Below are 16,972 nucleotides of genomic sequence, written 5' to 3'. Positions count from 1 at the left end.
CGGACCGGGGCACAAACCCGTGTCCCCTGCATCGGCAGGCGGACTCTCAACCACTGCGCCACCAGGGAAGCCCTAGCTTTTGTTTTGAAGGTTATTGTGAAAATCAAATTTCAAGAGAGGGGAAACAATAAAACAAAAAAACGGCCCTTGATTCCAGAGCCCGAACACGATAGGGATGTCATGTCATCCATCAGTGATCTGTGGTAGAGTAGTTTCAGGGCCAGATGGAGACAGAAGCTGAAGTGGATGGTGTTGTTGACTTCGTAATGGGTGAGAAGGGAAGGGAGCAAGTGTTGACAACTCCTTCGTGAGATTTTGACTGTGAAGGGGAGTTTGAGGAGAGCCAGAGACATGAAACGTGAAATGCGAAGGGAATGTCTTGTCCAACATCACACAGCTGGCACGCCGTAGGGTTGAGACTGCACCACACCTCACGAGACCGTGCCACACCTCACGAATCCTGCTTGCCCTGTGGACCGTGGAAGTCAACTGGGATGCTGAGCATGGAGGCACTGTGCTAACAGCAGTCCACAGGGTGTGTGTTGTGAAGGAAAACGTCTTGATGTGGGGGTCAGGTGGGCGAATCAGGGGAAGGGCTCACGAACCAGTGTGCTTGCACTTGTGAAAGGCCCAAGAGTTTTAGAAGTAGTGACCCAAATGGCTCATTCTTTGGGGGATGAGGGACACTTATTTCAAGAGAAGGGCACAGGGGTACCCACATTGCCTGCTGCTTCCTGGTGGGCCCTGAGATCCAGGATGAGAGGCTGGAGGTGCCATGCAGGCATCCCCGTCAAAACCCCAGGCAATGTGTGTTTTTTTCCCAGGCTCAGGACCCCAGCTTGCCAACATCCCTCTGGCCACAGCTCCTGAGCAGGAAATCACATCAGCTGGATCACAGGTGACATGAGAAAAACTCCAACGTGGTTTATTTCAAAAGGACAGAGGTCAGGAGAGGGAAATGCTCAAAACCCACATCTTTCCCTGGACACATCCACCCTCTGAGACACTGCACGCTTTGAGTCTGGAGAGAGCTGGCCCGGGCCTTCCCACTGAAACGACTTCTCTTGTTTGGCTTTTTGATACCGTCCCTGTGTCTACGGCTCTGGGCTGCTAGCTATACCGGCCCCCGGCCCCAGGATGGCTAGGTTTGGTGACACTTGGGCCAGTCTAGTTGATGTGGTAGATCTTGGGGGCATCGTAATAGGCATAAGTCATGTAGTTCATGTCCTTAATGGGCCACCAGTGTTCGGGATGGTAGCTGGCTGAGTAGGCCTGGGAGCGGTGTTGGACACAACTGAAGAGCGCCAGGCTCCGGTCCACGGTCACAGTGGGCAGGTAGAGCTTCAGCTTGTCCAGGAGGTGACCCGGCCAGAAGAAATTGGGATGGGTTAGCTGCGGACCACCGGGCCTCTTCGCCTTCAGCTTCCTGGAGAAGGAGAAGACAACGGGACAGTTGTCATGGAGACAGGTGGCGGCTGCGGCTGCTTCCCAGCGGAGCCCGCTCGCTGTGAGCAGAGTGGAGGTGCAGCACCGTGCTAAGCCCTCTAGTACTCAGCCCTCCCGACAGTGCTGTGCGGTGGGCTCTATTGTCCCATCTGCCTCACCAGCGAGGACCCGGAGGCCTAAGGAGGCTGAGTTATTTCTCCAAGACCACACAAGCCAGCAAGTGGCAGGGCACAGGCTTGAGTGCCAGTCTGCTGCCTCTGAACCCAAACCCTTAAGTGCACACTGTCTGCTCTGCAGAGGCGTTTTAATGTGCTGTTCGGAATGCAGCCTCTGGAGCCAGCACAGCTGGGTCCGAATCCCTGCTCCACCACTTAATAGAGATGTGACTTTGAGCAAGATAGTCAAACTTCCTGGACCTCAGTTTCCTCTTCTGCAAAATGGGAATGCTAAGAGTAACTTTATAGGGTTGTTGAGAGGATTTACGTGAGTTAACATCTGGAGAGCAGTGTCTGCCTAGCACTCCTAAGTGTCATTTTATGCCCCTCAGCTCCTGGGCACTGAGTCCCAGATGCAGTGCTACCGTGTACCCTGCAACATGCGAGTCCTGGGCACCTTCCTCCTACCCGCCCCCCTCCCAGAGTTAGATGATCACTACAGACCTGGTGAATTCCTCAAACTCCTTAAAGCTGACTTTCTTCAGCATGTTCCTAGTAGAGAAGAGAGAGAGAGGTATCTTTTCAGGAGACAGGAAATCCAGGTCAGTGGGGCTTTGGGGAGTAGGTCAGTGTGACAGGGGGTCCACTTCTGAGTCCAGACCAGAGCTCTGAAAGGAGAACTTCTTCTACCTGGGTGGGGCCCTGACTCTGTCCCCCATGCTCCAGTGGAACACACAGTGCACTGGGGTGTCTAGACCTCTGGGCCCCTATTGGTCAGGCAGACAGGATGATAGCCCTGGGCTCAAGGCCTGGCTGGCTGGGTGACTTGGGGCAAGTCACTCCCCTTGTGGAGCCTCGGGTTTCTCATTTCCCAGCACAGAGACCTCCCAGATGGTTACGAGACATGCTCAGTAATCTGAGTCCTTTTGGGGCCCCTGACTCCCACTTGCCTTCCAGAGCTGAATCCAGCCTTGAGGACAAGGGTGGTGAAAGCTAACGCCCCAAACCTCAGGCCTGGCAGACATCACTAATCACCACAGCACGCTTTCCCAGCAAGCCTGCGTCTGGCTCCAGAATCTTTCACAATGCATTCAAAGAAGCCAATGAAACCAGTCCACCCCTGCCCCGGGGGACATCTGTCCTTTATGACTGTGGCCCACCTAAGCAGGACAAAAGTCACTTTCTCAGGTTCCCTAGGTTCATGGCTCAGGAACTGGTGGCAGCCACTCAGGGGCTGGAAGGCAGTCACTAGGGGATCAGAAAGGACTCTCTAGGCCACCAGCTGCCCGGCTCATGCTCAGCTCTTCCCAACCAGGGCTGTGGACAGCCCCACCTGCAGACCTAGCCCACTCCTGCACTGGAGAACGCCATGACGGGGCAGGCTAAAACAACAACAATCGGTGCTCGAGTGCTGACTGCTAAGAAGCTTACTTGCATTTCTCATTGGTCCTCACTGTGTGTGGAATAGCTGTTGTGCCCATTTTACAGAGGAACATACTGAGGCTCAGTGAGTAAGGTAACTTGTCCATTTAACCGCTGGCCTGTTGGATTTCCACTTGGCTCTGCTGCATCCCACCCTCGCTGTTCTGGCCAGACTACCCTAGCAGGCAGCTGGCAGTGACCTACGGTGTGGTTCCATCTTGGACCCCTCCCCCCTTCATGGTATCTGGTCAGCTGCCCGCCCCCTCCTCCCGCACTCTGCAGGGATGCTGCCGTTCTCCACTCTGCAGTCACCACTGATGCTGGTTCATAGCCTGCCCTCGGGTCACCTCCTGACAAAGGAGGACATTTTCTTAGAGAGGACTTGGGATCTGAGGGTCAGGGGGAGGCCCCAGTGCAGAGTTCTGTTCTCCTCCTGGGGGGCTGCAAGCCCACCTTTTGCCAGAGAAGGCAGGACAGAGAAGGGGCTGCCATCACTGTCCTTTGCAGGGGCCCTGACACCCAGCCCCGTTTCTCTAAGAAGTCCCTCTTTTTAACCTTTTCCAGAGAGCTTGAGGTCACATAGGATGTGGTCAGGAGGGTGGCTGCGTGGGAACAAGGCAAGGCGGCTGCAGAGACACGTGCCCGGGGACACATGGCCAGTCCATGGTGATCAGTTGGGTTGGACATGCCAGGTTAGGACACAGACACTGGCACAACGTGACCCCCAGCCCCCCCAGCAAAGGGGCAGCAGTGGGACAGGAGCGCAGGCAGGGGAGGAGGGGCCGACACTCAGCTTCTCAGCCTTCTGAGCCACAGGTTTGGAAACGCCCTGGGATCGGAGCGGGGCCTGGTTCGGACTGAAGATCTTCAGGTCCGAGTAGTAGCCTCCCGGTTGCCGGATTGGACGCACCTCGTCCTTCTGGAAAATGATCTTGTCCCCCGGGTACATCAGGGCTGTGAGCAGCAAGAGAAATACGGCCTGTCAGCCCAAGACCCCTCCCCATACCGAGGCTTTGGGGCAGAGCGGGGGGTTTGTCTGTTTGTTTTAACAAATTCACATTTTGTTTGAAAAGATTTTTCTTATATACATTAAAAAATTTTTATTGCTAAATCACTGTAGATTCACAGCACGTTGCAAACAGTAGTGCAGAGCGTCCCCCAGGCCCTGTCCCAGCCTCCCCTACGGTGGTGTGTGCGTCACCGCAGCACGCTGTCGGGAAGCACGGCTGGCGCGGTACCGCTCACAGGACCACAGGTGAGGGTGCCTGTTCACAGCTAGGGCAGCAGTGGCCCCGAGGCCTGGGGGTAGTTAGGACGGAGCGCTGCCCTACACCCCACTCTGCAGGGGCGCCCTGGTCAGAAGTCCAGGAGGAGGACGGGAGGGCTCACCCAAGACTTCACTAGATTAACTTAGACCCTGTCGCTGGCAGTTTTCTCCTCGTAAAGAACGTAAGAAGCACTGGGCTGGGGCTCCGCCCTCCTGCAGCTGCTGAGCAGGGCTTGTCCTAAGATGGTGACACACAAACATCTCATGTTCTGGACACAGTGATGGAGGGTTATTCTCCAGGTTATTAATGCTGGTTATTGGGGCGGGGAGGGCAGGGATTGCGGAGCTGAGAAGGGAGGGGAGGGAAGGAGGAGACGTGCCATGTCAACATTTTTTAAAGGTTTAAATGATTTTTGAAAATTACATTTAAAAAAAAAAAATATATATATATAGGGGCTTCCCTGGTGTCGCAGTGGTTCATGCCCCAGTCCGGGAAGATCCCACATGCCGTGGAGCGGCTGGGCCCGTGAGCCATGGCCGCTGAGCCTGCGCGTCCGGAGCCTGCGCTCCGCAACGGGAGAGGCCACAACAGTGAGAGGCCCGCGTACCGCAAAAAAAAAAAAAAAAAAAAAAATATATATATATATACACACACACATATGACTTTAAAAATGACTTACATAAATAATTTTGTGTAAATAGTAAAGAAAGACTGCCCTTGTGAAAGGACAGTCACTAAAATATTATTGCTGGTCAACTCAGGCTGGGGGGATTTTTATTTTTATGTTTTCAAAAAATATAAGTGAGCATGGATTATCTATAAAATCAGGGGGAGAAAAATAATAAAGCTATATTCAGTGGGGACGGGAAATGCCTCGATGTTCTGGAGTTCCGGCCCATAAGCTTGAGACCTTGAACACAAGCTCTAGCCTTGAACACAGACCTGGAAATCCCCGTGTTTGTGCTTCTTGGGCCACAGCAGATCACGCCTCTGTCATAAGGACAGCCAACAGATAGTGGCCAGGACAGTGGTCAGAGATGGACCAGTGTCTTTTCCATCTAGACCAATCAGAAGCAAAAGGAAGGCCACCCACAGATGCCCGTGTGCCCATGGGTGGTGGGATCCTGCAGACAGGTGAAGCTCACCTGTGTACGGACCCAGGAGCCAGCAAAAGCCAGTGGTGGAGAGAATCAGTAGAGGCTCGATCCTCTGGTAGGGACAGACCAAGGGGCACGTCCGGGGAAAAGACCTAGCCCACAGGAGCCTTCGGGTACCTGGCAAGCATGCTGGTATTTTAGAAGACACAGCTGCAGCTCCACCGCTAGCCAAGACCAGGGGATGTAAATGATCCAGGCAGACAAGGCTCCACAAGGGAGGAGGAAGGAACGATGATGTGGTGAAAAGTTGGTGTCCAGAGCAGTGGGGTCTCCTACTGTCTCTGCCCTCCCCACCCAGGCGGGCAGCAAGTGGCCGCCCAAGCAAGGGGTGGGCAGCGTGGGCAGCAGACAATGACCGTTTAGGCTGGTTGGCCTGTGTTCCTGAAGGCCCTTGGCCACTTCCCCTTGTATAGACCTGTTATGGGCTGACTTGTGTCCTCCCAAATTCATATACTGAAGCCCTAACTCCCAGAATCTCAGAATTTGTATTTGGAAATAGGGCCTTTCAAGAGGTGATTAAGCTAAAATGAGGCTGTTACGATGGGTCTGAATCCAATCTGACTGGTATCCTTAGAAGAGGAAATCTGGACACACAGAGAGACAGCAGGGGTGCATGTGTACACGGAAAACACCATGTGAAGAGACAGCCAGAGGGTGGCCACCTGCAGGCTAAGGAGAGAGACCTCAGAGGAAACCAGCCCTGCTGGCACCTTGATCTTGGACTTCTAGCCTCCAGAACTGTGAGAAAATACATTTCTGCTGTTTAAGCCCCCTGTCTGTGGTATTCTGTTATGGCAGTTCTGGCAAACTAATACAAGACCCAAGGCCCTGTACATTTAGCACGTGTTTCCCTCCATCTGGGGGAAAAGATGGAAACAATCAATTGTGACTGTCAACTCTTGTTCTCAGGTAAGTCACACTACTCTCTGGGGGCCCCCTTTTTTGAGAAAGCTACATGCCCAGTATGGCCACAGCTCCTTCCTGCAGAGTTCCTATGGGAAAACCTCTGCCCTCAAGTGCAGCTCACTCCATGTTTTTAAAGCACAGACAGTGACCTGCCCATTAAATAAATAAACTCATAAATGTGGGATGCCGGCATTGCTACATGGTCAGCAGGGGCTTATGGGGACACTCCCCTGTCCCATGTCTCAGAAGCACACACCCAGAGATGTGGAGGGTTCAGCTCTGCTTGCATGTGTGAAAACACAATCCTTCCCCCACGCAGAGGGCAGAACCAGTAGGAAATCTCAGGGTGGAGGCCTGTGGTCTGAGCAGAGAGCAAAGGGCCTCAGCAGAACCGTCTCCCGGTGCCTTCTTCCCTCCGTGTGATAGAAGCACCAAGAAACAGGCCTGGCCTAGACAAGTGGTTTGGAGCACCCAATGCATCATAGCAGTTACCACTTCCAGCCAGACTCCCTCTCTGAAATCGGGATCCTTTCTTTGTGCCCAACCTCTGGCTCCCTCACCTGGAACTCCTGGCCTGGCGCTTCCTGCTCTAGACTGGGGAACCCAGACCTCCAGGCCTGTGAAGCCTGCAGCCCTGCAGGGCTGTAAAATCCCATCTAAGAGCGAACCGGGCGGGGCTGTTCCTCCCTCCACCACCAACATCCCCCACCCCCACCGCCCGGCCCCGCAATGTCCCCACCACAGGCCGCAGCGGCGTGCTTTGATGTGTGTCAGCTGGAGAAGGACAGACCTCAGGTGGACGCCATCCTCGCCCTGGCTGTGGGCCCCCTTGGCACCTTCCGGAGGACCAGCCCCGAGGCCCTTACCTCTCATGAGGACGTCCTCGGTCAGTGGGAGGCTGTAGGATTTGCAGAGCTTCCAGCACTGCAGGTAGACCAGAAAGGTGCTGGTGCGCGACCTGTTGATCACCGCCTCCATCTCCCCGTGGATGGTGGACAGGAGGCAGTGCTCATCAAAGTGCTTGTTCCCGCTGTGCTCCGTGTACTGGATGGAGGGGATGGTGAGCTGTGGAGAGAGCAGAGGCTGGCACTCACCCCTCCTCACCTCCTGGCCCAAGGCAGACGTAGAGCCTCATATACCTCTCCCCCCGGGCCCCCGTGAGGGGCAACAGCAAAGAAGGCAGGTTCTGAAGTCTGGCTTGGGAGGAAAAATCACACGTGGTCAAGGTGGTCCCCGGAAGAGCATCTGAATGGTCAGCGTGTGCGGTTCTGTGTGCACAGCCCCTTACACGGAAGCACACACACAACTGTATCATACATACACTAGGCCCTAGAGGTGTCCTGTTGAAACATTACATTCAACTGTCTGGCTGTGTGAGAATTTAAATTAGGTGCAGCCACCTGTGACTTTGAAGTGGAAGCCACGTGTTAAGGATGACAGAGCAAGGTATTGAAGATATAGGTATTGACAGAGCAAGGTATTGAAGGTATAGAAGAGGCCTGGGGAGCGTACAGCCACTTTTGGCCTTATTTCTTTGTAAGGAAAGAAAAAGTCTATCTTTTTAAAGCTTCTAAAATCAGAATCAGCTGTTAATGGAGGTCATTGCTTACCTTAGTATGTATTATGAAGAAATGATTAAATAGCTATTTTGAGTATGAGAATACATATTTTTTGGCCGTGCCACGAGGCATGTGGGATCTTAGTTCCCCAACCAGGGATCGAACCCGTGCCCCCTGCATTGGGAGCGTGGAGTCTTAACCACTGGGCCACCAGGGAAGTCCGAGAATGAATTTTTTATTTATTTAATTTTTTTAAGGTTTTTTTTTTTTTTTCTTATTTTTTTGGCTGCATCAGGTCTTAGTTGCAGCACGTGGAATCTTCACTGGGGCATGCGGGATCTTTCGTTGCAGTGCGCGGGCTTCTCTCTAGTTGCGGCATGTGGGTTTTCTCTACCTAGTTGTGGCACATGGGCTCCAGGGCACGTGGGCTCTGTAGTTTGCAGCACGCAGGCTCTCTAGCTGAGGTGCGTGAGCTCAGTAGTTATGGCGTGCGGGCTTAGTTGCCCCGTGGCATGTGGGATCTTAGTTCTCTGACCAGGGATCAAACCCACATCCCCTGCATTGGAAGGTGGATTCACTACTGGACCACCAGGGAAATCCCCTGAGAATGCATTTTAAAATAGAAATCTCTTATTCTAATTAGACCAAAGTAGTTTCTGATGTCTACTTGAATCACTGCTCTGATGTAGTCAACTATTAACAAAATTTTCCTTGTTTTTGTTAAAAAATAAATAAATACAATAAAATCAGAATCAGCAAAGTATAGCTTATAGGTCAAATCTGGCCTATCACTTGCTTTTATAAATAAAGTTTTATTGGCACACAGCCATACTCATCTGTTTAGCTGTTGTCTGTGGCTGCTTCCATGCTACAATGGCAGAGCCGAGTTGTTGTGACAGAGACCACATGGTCTGCAAAGCCTAAAACGTTTATTATCTGGGCCTTTACAGGGAAAGTTTGCTGATCCTTGCTCTAACATTCTGGGTTTTCTCATCATGCAACTTAATCAGATCTTAGTCAATATAACACTTACCAATACCTGACATTTTATTTTATATATGTATATATATACATACATACTTATACTATAAAAAGTATATAGTAGAGGGACTTCCCTGGTGGCTCAGTGGTTAAGAATCCATCTGCCAATTCAGGGGATGTGGGTTCGAGCCCTGGTCCGGAAAGATCCCACATGCCGCATGCACCACAACTACTGAAGCCCGTGCACCTACAGCCCGTGCTCCGCAACAAGAGAAGCCGCCGCAATGAGAAGCCCACACACTGCAACGAAGAGTAGCCCCCACTCGCTGCAACTAGAGAAAACCCATGCGCAGCAAGGAAGACCCCAAGCAACCAAAAAGAAACAAAAAAAGTATATAGTAGAAAATATTTATTGATAGTATTATATTAGTACTGTCTGCCTCCCTGACTAGACTCTCAGCTTCCTGGGGCCTGGGGCTGTTTTGTTCTAGGCAGCACCTAGAACTGTGCCTGACACATCACAGGCTCTCGATAAATATTTATTGGATGAATTAACTCATGTAATCAGTTATTCCCTTCCTTCACTTGTCACATTGTTTCTGGAGTGTCTACTCAGCGCCAGGCCCCAGGCCAGGTTCCTGGATTCCAGCTGTGATAAAGATGCAGCCCGGGGCTCAGGATGCGAAGTCATAGTTAAAGAGTTGGAGGAAGGGGATACTTTCAGATGCATCATCTCGTTTTATCTTAACAGAAACCTTGTGAGGTAAGTGCCATTCTTACATACAGAAGAGGCAACAGGGAGGTTACGAAGCCCCCTACTAAGAGCTCCCCAGGCCAGAAGGTGATGCAGGGGCAGTGGATTTGAACCCAGGCCTGCCCAGTCTCCAAGCCCCATCCCTCCCCTGTTGGCGGGGGCACCTTGCTCTGCTGCTTCTTCTCGCGGTACCCCTTGCCCACATCGTCCATCTCCTCCAGGGTCACGGGCCGTGCCTCCATCTCGGTGTCGACCACGGGTATGGTCAGCAGGTCCATCTTGAGAGGCTCTGGGGCTAAATTCACCTGCTGCTTCTTGGATGGACTCTGTGGGGAACCACTGTCCTTGGCAGATCTACAGTCTAGGAGCAGAGGGAAGAGACAGAGGAAGGAGGAACTGAGAGGGTGCCCAGCCATGGAATCCATCAAGCAGTTAACCAATGTCACCAAGCAGGTGCCCACGTGTCCGGTCAGTGCCATCTGAGGTGCACCTTGAAGGTGTCCCTTCTTCAGTCTCCAGTGTGGCCACCTCCTCCGTCACCTGCACCGTGACCACAAGCCCTCCTGTTGCCTTTCTTATCCTCTAGCATCCTGTTTCTAGGCCTCCACTGTCCCGGGAAGAAATGAAATCCTGGCCCTGCCACCTTTTAGTTTTGAGACTGTGGACAGGTGTTCAGCCTCTCCAAGCTTCAGCGTCCTCCTTGCAAAGCATGAATAGTAGCCCTGACCTCCCAGGACTGGAAGGAGAAAATGACCTAATGCTGTGGGTAAATGAGGGTAAAGCTTTGCAGCCCACAGGGGGTGCCCCAAAGCCACCGCCTTCTCCCTTGTAAGCCAGGCGTCCAGACTCTTGATGCTACTGCCCCTTTAAGCAAAGCAAGAGATACCCAAGTCCGCTTACCTTGCCCACTGCTGCTCTCCAGGGAAAAGGAACTCAGTGAGGACACTGAGATAGCACCGGCCAAGCAGATACCTGCTCTTGGCTCTTAGGGAATAATAGGTCCCAAATACCTTTGCTGCAAACGTGTACCAGCACGTTTGTGTCTGGGGCACTCTGATCATTCACCAAATAACTTGCACCCAACTACGCGGATAACGATAAGCTTTGGTAATGCATAATGACAAGGCAAAAAGAGTGTGGGTGGGAAAGCCCACCCAGCTCGAGGAGACCTCAAGGATGCACCAGACACAAAGGGTACAGGATCTCATTACAGTGGGGGCACTCAGATTCCCTGGGGTTCTGAGAGGGACGGAGATTGTGCCTGGGGTGACGGTGTCTCGGCCTGGAGGCTTGTTGAGACCTGAGGTCAGAAATCTCGCTACCCTGTGGGACTGAGGAGGGGATGCGCTAAGCGAGGCGTCTCTAAAAGAACCTACCCGTGAGGACGCTAAGCACCCAGCTCCGTGTAACCTTGAACTCCAGAGACCCCGCCCAAATCTTCACCTCCGTAAGGAAACCCCTCTGCTGCCCTCCCAGGGCTTTTACATGACCTCAGGGAGGGCAAGGAGGTCCCCCCACGTCCACCCTCACAAAAGTGTCTGAAATTAAATTCCTGCCAACCTGAGGGTGGGGACAAAGCAAGATTTGTTTCATTTAGAAGAAGAGAGAGGTGTTTATATTTGAGGAGGACTCTGGAATGGTGGGTAGTAGTCAAGGGAGGGCTTTAATTTTATCTATAGTTCAAAAAAATTTTTTTTACAATAGTGGCACTAACAATAAAAAAACAAACAAACAAAAAACATGATGTACCCTGTGTTGTAAATTCATAGGCAGAGCTACGGCTGGTTCATTTCTAACTTGCCTCTGTGCTTCCTCTGGATAGATGTGGCTTCACAAGCACACAGCTTGGCAAATGGAACTTGAGCTGTGCACAACCTATACAACTGTTCACAGCAGCCCTGCTAATATCCCTGATAGTAGAATACCAAAGTAGGTTTTCCAGTAAACTCTAAACATGTACGAATTCTAGTTTCTGAATTCTAGTTAACTTTTTATCAATAATATGTAGATTAATAGTGGGAAGGCTTGGACCCACATACAAATGGAAAGACTTGCCGTTTGGGTCAGTCTCAGCCTATCAGGTGGGCTTTGATGGGCTAAAACCACCCTTTGAGAATCCTCCTTTAAGGATAGGGTTGGACCTCATTCATCTTCGAATGGACCCGGTAGCTGGGCACTCAAGAGAATATCTACCCCGCGGTTGATCTCTGGGCCTGGAAATACCAGAGGGAGGCTTGGCCCACCTATAGTAAGCCAGAGGTGGAGAACACACTCAAGTGAGCCAAGGCTGCCTCCATCACACTGGCTCCCAGGATGCGGAAGTGGAGACACGGGGGTGGAGGTGGATATGTACACTCTGTTGCAGTCGCCAGGGTGCTTTTCTGCTGAGCCGAAGACCACTGCTTGCAGGTGCTGGCCAGGTTATCCACAGTGATGCTGTTGTGCTTTCCCAGAGAGCTGAGACAGATCACGATGTCCTCCACCTCCTGGCTTTTCAGAGGGACTCCAACCTGAGGAGAGAAGAGAAGCCCCAAGGCGGGCGGGCAAGCTCCAAACGTCCTGCCAGGACAGCCAGCCTGGCCTCACCTCCCCGTCTAGTTTCATCCTCAGCCACTCCCAGCTCACACCCAAGGTCTCTGCCCAGGAGCTCAGAGCCCTTCCCCGGGGCCCTGAACACACCCTACACGTTCTCACCCTCTGCCTTTACTCAGACATTTCCCACTTCCTGCCTGAAAAACTCCTATCCCTCCTTCAAAACCCAGTCCAAAAAAAAAAAAAAAAAAAAAAAAAACCCAGTCCAGACATATCGTCATCTTTGCAGAGTCTGTTACTTCTTCCTCTGGCCTCCCTCCCCACTCCATTCCAATCTCAATGACAGCCTTCCTGTGCTGGGCTGGAAGGAGGATTTTACGTCTGTCATCCCTGTCCATGAGGGACACATAAGCCTCCCTGAACTGAAGTAAAAAAGAATCGGAAATCTGATACACATTACTCCTTTAAGGATGGTGAGCAACTTCAGAGAAGTAAAATGCTTGCCAGCAATATCGAATATTCAAGAAGAAAAGTTTTAAAGGAAATACAACTTCGTCAGCTTCTTTAGACTGTAGATATTATTCATTGGGCTTTACTTAAAGAAGATCAGAACTCACCTGGTGCTAAAGGATTTAATGTTTTATCCTTTGGGTTACATTGATTAACAACCCTTTATTTGTTGTTGTTTTAAATGCTTTCAAATGTTGTTTCGATAATTACACGTCATAAAATGATAGTGGGAAAACTGGTGATGATTTAAGACCATAAAAGATGTAGCATTCCCCTTCCTAAAGTTTTTTTAAAAGCTATCTTGTATTCAAAATATATAAAAGCTTAATTCACCCAGACCAGGAGTCAGCAAACTTTTTCTGGAAAGGGCCAGATAGTAAATATTTTTAGGCTCTGGGAGCCATGTGATCTCTGTCATCACTACCCAACTCGGCCCTCCTAGCATGAAAGCAGCCATGACGATATGTAGAATAATGAGTGTAGCTGTGTTCCAATAAAACTTTATTTACAGGAAAAAAAACTTTATTTACAAAAACAAGAGACTGGCTGGATTTGACTCCTGGGCCATAGTTAGCAAACCTCTGCTAGACTGACAGAAGGGATGAGGGGAATGTTCTATGTCTGAGGGATCCAGTGGAGGAACCACTCACCACATGTGACTATTGAGCACTCCAACTATAGCTGCTGTGACTGAGGAACTGGATTTTTATTTATTTACAACTAATTTGAATTTTTGAATAACCTGTGAAAGTGTGGTCCGTGGACCTGTACCACAGGCATCGCTGGGAGCCTGTTAGAATGCAGCATCTTGGGGGGACTTCCCTGGCGGTCCAGTGGTTAGGACTCCGCGCTTCCACTGCATTTTAACAAGAAGCTGCATTTTAACAAGATGGAAGCTGAGAGAGAAGCTGCATTTTAACAAGACCCCGGGTGAGTCATATGCCAATGACGGTTCCAGAAGTTCTAGAAGGTTCTAGAGGCAGGACTGAAGGCCCAGCTCTCTCTGTGCTCAGTTCTGGCGTGATTCTCCAAGCAGCTGGCGGGTTATGGGGCTGACTCCACAGACTTCCCACTCAGCTAGGGCCTTTCAAGGTCAGGTCGGTGCAGGGTGGCCTTAGGGGTCTGATGGGGCCTCAGGTTAAGCCACCTATACCAGTGCGGCTTTATAAGTAATACGGCTGATAGTCGGAGCAGGATCTGGGGAGGGGGCAGCGGGGGGGAGGGTGGTGCACGGGCGCCCTCCATCCCCCAGTCAGGCCAGCCTCGGGGGCGGGGGAGGCGCTTACCGCCTTCAGAGCCGTGATGAACTCCTCCCTGGAGATCCTCTGTTTCTTGCCCTGCTCCACCTTGTGAAATATCTCCTGGATCTTGATCTTGTGGCTGCACAGGTAAGAGTACAAGGCCGACAGGGCAGAGGGTTTGGGCAGTTGTAGCTGGGGCACCTGCCGGTGGAGGGGTCGCGGGCTTTTCTTCTGAAAAAGGCAAGAGAGTGGGGTAGAGTTTGGGGGAGACAGGCCGATGGAGCTAGATCCCCAGAGTTAGAAATGGGAGAGAGAGAGTCTGAGCCACCCTGAACAGACAGCAAGGGGGAGGGCAAGGAGCGCTGGATTCCGGCAGGTGCGTCCTGCCACGGGACGCCTGGGGGATCTGGCTTCTCTGGGCCTCCAATTTCCCATAAGAAACAAGAGGCTTGGACAATATGAGAAGTAAAACTTTATTCTTATCCACATCTCTCCTGTCAGACCAGTCAGTATTATAATTGCACTGGGCTCTCGGTGCACATTCATGCCCCAGCCCGGAGCTTCCTACTGCCGCTGCCCTCACCTCCCAGCCTCTGCCCCTTCTGGGCCTCCTGCCTGGAACACCTCTCCTTCTTTCTCTTCCTATCCAAATCCTACTCCTCCATTTCCAGGTGAACGGGAATGCAGTTAGCCCTCCGGGTCCACGGGCTCCACATCCATGGATTTAACCAACCACAGATAGAAAATATTCCCCCCCAAAATTCCAGAAGGTTCCAAAAAGTAAAACTTGAATTTGTCATGGCTGTTAACTATTTACATAAAATTTCCATTGTATTTATATGGCATTTACGTTATATTAGGTATTCTAAGTAATCTAGATATGATTTATCCTCCTTATACGGGAGGATGCTTGGGGATTATATACAAATACTCTGCCCTTTTATATACGGGACTTGGGCATCTTCAGATGTTGGTATCTGTGGGGTTCCCCCCAACAGATGCCGAGGGAGACTGTACTTAGGAATAATGTTCCTTTACTTTGGTGCAGCACTTGGACAGTTTACAAAGGGCCTTGCTGTTCCCTAGCTTATAGCCCCTCAGGGTATTAGAGTCTATTCATGGCCTGTGGCAAACTGTAGAGTCCTTAATCTGCTCTGTCCACCTCTGCCGCTAGCACGGGAACACCTTGAAAGCACGACCATGTCTTATTTAGCTACATACCCCACCTCCTATCCTTGTACTCAACAAAGCCCCCGGCCCTCTGCAGGTAGGCAGTGACGGTTTGCTGAATGAAGAAAACAATGCTGTGAATTCGGTATTAGGTATTAGTTTCCCTTTTTTTACAAATGAAGAAACAGGCTGAGAGGTGAAGTGACCTCCCCGGGCTCACACAGCAGGTAAGCGGTGGAGCTGGGTTTCTAACCCAAGACCTGTGCTTATACCTAGATGCTGTGCTGCCGGCAGGAAAGCGTGTGCTGGACCCATGAAAGTTGGCTTTTGACTATGATTACACCAAGGACTGACTCTGAAGTTTGGGGGCCGACCCAGATGACATCAGTAAGTCTGCAATAATAATAAAAATGGCAAACATTTACTGAGCGCTCACGATACGCTCAGCACTGTCTCAGGCACCACATATAAATGAGTCCATTTAGATGCTACAGCGGCCCTAGGAAGCAGGCACAATGGTTATCCCCACTGAACAGCTGAGGAAACTGAGGCCCAGATCATACAGCTAGGAAGGAGCAGAGCTGGGTTTAAACCCAAGTTACCTGACCTCTTATGCCAGCTTTACCTGAACTGGGAGAAATTTCAAGTGTCTGTATCGTAAGGAGATGTCCCATACAGTGTCTGTATTGCAAAGAGTTGGAAGATGAGGGCTTTGGTTACTGACTGCCATTTACTATCCCTATGGGCTTGGACAATGTATGGCCTCACTGAGCTTCTATTTTCATATTTATAAAAGGGACTTATATGTATAATATATATAAATACATATACAAATTTATAAAAAATTTTCTTCCAACCTCCCAGCTGTGATCCTCACAGTAGCCCTGTGAGCACCTGCTGGCACATACATCCCTCAACAAATGAATGAACCAATGAATGAACAGTGAGTATTCAAAATGCCCCACAGATGAATGCCAGGGATGATTCCTCCCAGGGTGGTTTTAAGATATAGTCACAAATTCTTCAACCGTCCTCCCTTTTAAGGTGGAGCTCAACCCCCTTCCCCTCGAATGTGGGCAGTATTTAGTGACTTGCTCCTGACAGACTGTGGTGGAAGTGATGGTGTGAAACTTCTGAAACTGAGACCTCCTGAGATGAGGTTATAAAAAGCATTGCAGCCTCCTCCTTGCTCTCTTGGACTGTTCGCTCTGGGGGAAGCCGGCTGCCATGTGGTTAGGACACTCGAGCAGCCCTGGGAGAGGCCCATGTGGCCAGGAACTGAGGCCTCCTGCCAGCAGCCAGCTTGGAAGCAGGTCATCCTGCCCAGTCAAGCCTTCAGGTGTCTGTGGCCCAGGCCAGCATCTTGAGATGAGAGCTTGAGCCAGTGCCATCCAGCTAAGCTCCTCCCAGCTTCCTCATTCTCAGAAGCAGTGACATAATGAACATCTGTTGCTCTAAGTCACCTTGCGGGTATTTGTTATGCAGCAATAGATAACAAATACACCTTTTTAGGACTTCTGTTTGCTCCCCTGGGACTGGGAGGGGGATGGTGGGTGGGGGTGGGGGTAAAAGATCCCCATCCTGCTTAATTCAAGGGAGTGAAATGACAGCATGCCCCTAACACCCGAAGTGTCCGCATCTGGCAACTGGGGCTGCTCACCTCGGTGTCTCTGGGAGTGGCCAGCTGGCCCATCAGCCGGGCCTCGCGCTCCTTGTGGCTCTCGTGTAGGACCTTGGCTTCCGAAGGCGTGAGTCTGGACTTGTTCTGCAGCCACCTCTCTATGCTGCCAAATGACTCCAGGTCCTGCCGAACCCTCAGCCTCTGGGTCAGCCAGGCCCTTGGGTCCTCTGGCTGTTCTTGGGTGTCCCCA

The 16,972-nt window shown here is 51.2% G+C and overlaps 1 protein-coding gene across 1 annotated transcript in view; it reads right to left on the bottom strand.

The window, feature by feature from the left end:
* Positions 1-914: 914 nt before the first annotated feature.
* Positions 915-16,972, bottom strand: part of EFCAB12 (EF-hand calcium binding domain 12) — a 22,883-nt gene continuing 6,825 nt past the window's right edge. Inside the window, exons 4-11 of the mRNA XM_024756485.1 lie at positions 16,762-16,970; positions 13,977-14,162; positions 12,002-12,158; positions 9,813-10,009; positions 7,221-7,419; positions 3,811-3,977; positions 2,106-2,179; positions 915-1,426 (exon numbers count right to left, since the gene is read on the bottom strand). Coding sequence (XP_024612253.1) covers positions 1,168-1,426; positions 2,106-2,179; positions 3,811-3,977; positions 7,221-7,419; positions 9,813-10,009; positions 12,002-12,158; positions 13,977-14,162; positions 16,762-16,970 — 1,448 coding nt within the window. The 3' untranslated portion in view covers positions 915-1,167. The remainder of the gene's footprint in view (positions 1,427-2,105; positions 2,180-3,810; positions 3,978-7,220; positions 7,420-9,812; positions 10,010-12,001; positions 12,159-13,976; positions 14,163-16,761; positions 16,971-16,972) is intronic.

This window comes from Neophocaena asiaeorientalis, unplaced genomic scaffold (assembly GCF_003031525.2).
Source record: "Neophocaena asiaeorientalis asiaeorientalis breed wild unplaced genomic scaffold, Neophocaena_asiaeorientalis_V1.1 scaffold392, whole genome shotgun sequence".
Taxonomy (NCBI): Eukaryota; Metazoa; Chordata; class Mammalia; order Artiodactyla; family Phocoenidae; genus Neophocaena; species Neophocaena asiaeorientalis.
Note: the sequence above shows the minus strand (reverse complement) of the source record. Positions and strands in the feature narration are given on the sequence as shown.